The 5998-nt window shown below is 33.6% G+C and overlaps 1 protein-coding gene across 2 annotated transcripts in view; it reads right to left on the reverse strand.

Moving 5' to 3' along the window:
• Positions 1–1303, reverse strand: part of arfgef2 (ADP-ribosylation factor guanine nucleotide-exchange factor 2 (brefeldin A-inhibited)) — a 49829-nt gene extending 48526 nt beyond the window's left edge. For both annotated transcript variants that reach the window (XM_073822645.1, XM_073822644.1), the window contains exon 1: positions 980–1303. In XM_073822645.1, coding sequence (XP_073678746.1) covers positions 980–1145 — 166 coding nt within the window. In that variant the 5' untranslated portion in view covers positions 1146–1303. The remainder of the gene's footprint in view (positions 1–979) is intronic.
• Between the last annotated feature and the right edge of the window lie 4695 nt (positions 1304–5998).

The following is a 5998-nucleotide window of genomic DNA, read 5'->3' on the forward strand; positions in this document are numbered from 1 at the left end:
AGCTCACTAAGAAACAAGATCCTCCAGTCTCAACATGTGCTCATTAACTTTGTAAATAAGTAATGCAGCGCAGGCGGGACGAGTCAAATGAGTCTAACCTGCATATCCAGCCTAAACATAAAAAAAAAGGAATGGATACTCCAGGAAGTTACTGAATAAAATGGGAATTCAAAGTGAGTAATCATCACATGTCATTAGAAAAACCATCAAAGAAATGGTTCTGCCATCATATGCTCATTTGCATTTTTTGTCTATGCAATGGAAGTCAATGGTGACCAAAACCATTTAGTTCCCAACATTCTTCAAAACATAAGTAAATTATAACAGAAATTGTAAATTCTGGATCTGTTTTGTATAACAACAGCAGTAAACGTACATCAAATCAGCACAGTGCCAGGGAGTGACAGCCTCAGTCACCATTTAATGTCACTGCATAGCAAAATATGCAGTGAAGTTAAATTGTGACTGTATATCTGAAAAGATAAAGTCAAACAGCTTTAAGACAACTCTTAAAGGGTGAGTATTTTAAGTTTTGAGTGAACTGTTTCTTTACAGATCGATTCTGTTAATCAGTGAGTGATCCTTAATCAATAAGGTAGCAGTAAATCACCAATCTGTCAAAGTCGATAGAACAGCAACAATGTCTGTAGCTGTTGGATAGCAGCTGATTACCGCTAACACATGCTAACAGCTCGGGATAACCAAAACAAGAGGTGCTGGACACCTAGACATGCCATTTACTCTGCTACCAACGTTTCATTCATAATAATGAAGCATTATATAGACGTTTGGAAGCATGACAAATTCAACTCGAGGCAAAATGAAACACAACGGAGTCCTGACACTGACGCATAGTGGAATGACTATAACTGTTAGCTCGCTAACCAGACTTTAACGCTATTTTATGTTATCAGGGGGCAGTGGAGGATCTCAGTGGTGTGTGTTGAGGCCTGAGAGGTAATAAATAAAAGCTGCTCACCCAGCGCCACCTGACAGGCCTTGCGCAGCTGGCTGTGTTGGCTCCGCTTCACCTCCTTATCCGCGAGGATTTTCTCCAGCGCCCGAGACAGAAACATGCTCTTGGTGCTCAGGGTTTCTGTCTGCGTATGCCGTCGATGGATTTCCAGCTCTTCCTGTTCTTTCATCTCTCGGTCGACGTGTTGAAGTAGTCCGTCAGGCCGTCATCGCTGGCCCGTTCCCTGCGGTTTGGCAGGGGTGTGAAGGGTGCCAGGAGCGGGCCGATGTTGTCGCTGGTTCAGTCGGGGCCAGTTGGACGCTGCTATCTCAGCACTGCGTCGCCATGTTGGACGCACGTCACATCACGTGACCCGCAGGCGCTTACACTGATGTGTACATTCAGAGAGCTCTGTTGAGCTGAGGGGGAAATGAATGGGGCATGTGTTTAGTGGGCAGTTTGGTTTCAAATGGTTAGTTTAGAGGTCCTCCAAGGTAAAAAAGAAACATTTTACAACTTAAGTATTTAAAAAAAGTGATCACCAGTATGTTATGTATTTAAGTCACAGTGAAAAAGCTCTAAAAGTCTCTCAAAGGAAACGGCAATAAATTAATAATTAATAACACATCTGTGACACTGTACTATGAAACCAGTCATAAAGGTCATTTTTCTAAATTGAAATAAGCTTTCAATTGATGTATGGTTTGTTAGGATAGGACAATATTTGGCCGAGATACAACTATTTGAAAATCTGGAATCTGAATCTGAGTGCCCACTTTTTTTTTTTTTTCTTTTTTTTTTTTTTTACAAAATCGCCTTCAAATGAGCTTCTTAGCAATGCATATTACTAATCAAAAATCAAGTTTTTATATATTTATGGTAGGAAATTTACAAAATATCTTAATGGAACATGATCTTTACTTAAAGGAGTAGTTTACTTTCAGAACAAAAATTTACAGATAATTTACTCACCCCCTTGTCATCTAAGATGTTCATGTCTTTCTTTCTTTAGTCGTAAATAAATAGAGTTTTTTGAGGAAAACATTTCAGGATTTCTCTCCATATAATGGACTTCTATGGTGCCCCCGAGTTCAGTCTTCCAAAATGCAGTTTAAATACAGCTTCAAAGGGCTCTAAATGATCCCAGCCGAGGAAGAAGGGTCTTATCTAGCGAAACGATGGGTTATTTTCTAAAAACATTTACAATCTACATACTTTTTAATCTCAAACGCTCATCTTGCCGAGCTAGACAAGACGAGCATTTGAGTTTAAAAAGTATATTAATTGTAATTTTTTTTAAAGAAAATAACAAAAATCGTTTTGCTAGTTAAGACCCTTCTTTTCTCGGCTGGGATCATTTAGAGCCCTTTGAAGCTGCATTTTGGAAGTTCAAACTCGGGGGCACCATAGAAGTCCATTATATGGGCAGAAATTCTGAAATGTTTTCCTCAAAAAACATAATTTCCTTACTACTGAAGAAAGAAAGACATGAACATCTTGAATGGGGGTTGGGTGAGTACATTATCTGTAAATTTTTGTTCTGAAAGTGAACTACTCCTTTAATATCCTAATGATTTTTGGCATAAAGGAAATTTATTTTTTGGCTATGGCTCCAAATATACCCGTGCTACTTAAGACTTAAGGTGTAGTAGTGTAGTAGTTGTAGGTGTCTATAAATAGTAATTTGGAATCATATACACATACTGTAAATAGTAATAATTATTTAACACACTGCTGTTCAAAGGTTTGGAATCAGTAAGATTTGTACTGTTTTTGATCAAGTAAATGCTCATCAAAAATACAGAAAAAACTGTAATATTGTGAAATATTATTGCAGTTTAAAATAAATGTTTTCTATGTGAATATATTTTAAAATATAATTTATTCCTGTGATGCAAAGCTGAATTTTCATCAACCATTACTCCAGTCTTCATAAATCATTCTAATACGCTGATTAATTATAAATGTTGGAAACAGTTGTGCTGTTTAATATTTTTTGGAACCTGTGATTATTTTTTCAGGATTATTTCATATATAAAATGTTAAAAAGAACAGCATTTATTTAAAATAGAACTCTCTTCTAACAATGTAAGTCTTTGCTATCACTTATAAAGAATAAAATTATTAATTTCTTTTTTTTAAAGAAAGAATAAAAATGTACTGACCACAAACTTTAAATGGGTTTTAAAAACCTTTTAAAAATTTCTATTTTAAGCAAATGCTGTTCTTTTTAACTTTTTATTTATTAAAGAATCCTGAAAGAAAGTGCCACAGGTTCCAACAGAATATTAAGCAGGACAAGTGCCTTTAACATTGAAAATAAATCAGCATATTAGAAGGATTTCTGAATGTGACACTGGAGTAATGATGCTGAAAATTCAGCTTTGCATCACAGGAATAAATTTCATTTTAAAACATATTCACACAGTTATTTTACATTGAAATAATATTTCAAAATATTACTGTTTTGTCTGGATGTTTGATCAAATAAATGCAGCCTTGATGAGCACAAGAAACCCCTTAAAAATAATTGCTTTTAAAAAAATCGTTCTGATCCCAAACTTTTGAATGGCAGTGTACATAATTATAGCTGTTATTTATGTATGAACATATTTTTAAAAATATTTTAAAAAGTATGAATTACCTTACAAGTACGGAATAAAATTATATTTAAAGTAAACAGGAACTAGCCATGTATTTTATTTTACTGAATTATTTTAGTGTAATGTGTGCTCTGTTATCAAGATCTATGCTGGACACAATAATTTGAAATCCTGTATACACTACCATTCAAAAGTTTTTGAACAGTAAGATTTGTAATGTCTCTTCTGCTCACCAAGCCTGCATTTATTTAATCCAAAGTACAGCAAAAACAGCAACATTTTTAAATATTTCCACTATAAAGAAATAACTGTTTTCTATTTGAATATTTTTTTAAATGTCATTTATTCCTTTTATTTCAAAGCTGAATTTTTAGCATCATTACTACAGTCACATGATCCTTCAGAAATCATTCTAATATTCTGATTTACTGCTGTATGTAAAATGTATTATTATTATTATGTTGAAAACAGCCGAGTAGAATTTTTTCAGGTTTCTTTAATAAATTTGATTTAAAAAATTCAGAAGAACAACATTTATGTGAAACAAAAATCTTTTGTAACATTATAAATGTCATAGTCATCACTTTTAATCAATTTAAAGCATCTTTGCTAAATAAAAAATATATACCGACTCCAGGCTTTTTGAATGGTATAGTGTATAATGTTACATAAGCTTTTTATTTCAGATAATAAAGAATGATTAGATATTATTAAAATATTATAATGATTTCTGAAGGATCATGTGACACTGAAGACTGGAGTAATGATATATTTACATAGAAAACAGTTATTTTACATTGAAATAATATTTCACAGTATTACTCTTTTTTGGATATTTTTTTATCAAATAAATGCAGCCTTGATGATTAAACCTATCAAACTTTTGAACAGCAGAACATATATACAGTGCCTTGCGAAATTATTCATACCCCTTCATTTTTTCACATTTTTTTTATGTTGCTGCCTTATGTTAAACTACTTTAAATTACTTTTTTTCCCACATCAATCTACACTCCCTACTCCATAATGGCAAAGCAAAAATAGGTTTTTAACATTTTGTGCAAATTTATTAAAAATAAAAAACTGAAAAGATCCCGTTGCATAAGTATTCATACCCTTTTCTGGGACGCCTGAAATTTAGCTCAGGAGCATTCATATTGCTTCTAGATGTTACTACACTTCGAGTGGAGATAAACTGTGGCAAATTCATTTGAATGAGTATGATTTAGAAAGGCACACACCTCTCAGAAAAGGTCTAACAGCTGAAAATGCATGTCAGAGCAAAAACCAAGTCCTGAGGTCAAGATAACTGCCTGTAGAGCTCAGTGACAGACTTGCATTAAGGCAATGATCTAGGGAAGAGTTCAGAAAAAAAATGTGCTGCATTGAAGGTTCACAGAAGCATTATCCATAATGGAAGACGATTGGAACAACTAGGACTCTAGAAAATGTCTGCCAGCCCCCATCCAAGCTGACAGAGCTTGAGAGGTGAAAAGGAGAGGCAAAGAATGGCAGATAATTGCCAAATGCAGATGTGCAAAGCTTGTCACATCAAACCCAAAAGGACTTGAGGCTGTAAAGGTGCTTCAACTATGTACTGAGTTAAGGGTATGAATACTTATGCAATGTACTTATTTCAGTGTTTTATTTTTAATAAAAATTCTGATGGAAAAACATTGACATTTACTGTGCATTTAAAAATAAAAATGACAAAAAATGATTACATATATATATATATATATATATATATATATATACACACACACACACACACACACACACACACACACACACATATATATATATATATAAAACTTATTTGTTAGATCAGTTTAAAAAGGCTACACTGTTAATGCAGAAGTCTGGATGCTGTTACATGCTTTAACCACAAGGTGGCCTCCTGACATTAGAGTTGCATGCATAGAGTCTTACTGTCCTAAACCTCTCAGCACTATGGTGTTTATTGACATATAATGTTCAATTCATGATAAGGCTAAAGTAAGTTACATAAAGTTCCCAGTTTGAAGTAGCACTGAAACAGCCTTTAATGTCAAGTTACCATTTTTTAAACCACTGGCTGCAATAATGATGTTTTAACATGAGGTTAAAAAGTTGTTCTTTTGAACAACAATTCTTTGTCAATTCACCCATGAATACAGTATGTCTAATTCTAAAAATTTAGCAGAGGTAGATGTTGCATAAAACATTCAATGCCTCTTTTATTCCATTTAAACCCATCCTACTTCATTCCTCTTATGTTATTTTAAAGCATGTTCACAAGGGCCTAAAACATAAAGCAAAAAGCTCTATACAAATAAACTTGACTGATCATGTTAATGCTGATCCTCCAGCGTATACATTTCAAAATGACACACATCGGTTATCACAGATAAAATTAATTTTTCATGACCAACACACCAAGAAAAAACAACAGCATCAG

Source organism: Garra rufa, chromosome 18 (assembly GCF_049309525.1).
Source record: "Garra rufa chromosome 18, GarRuf1.0, whole genome shotgun sequence".
Lineage (NCBI taxonomy): Eukaryota > Metazoa > Chordata > Actinopteri > Cypriniformes > Cyprinidae > Garra > Garra rufa.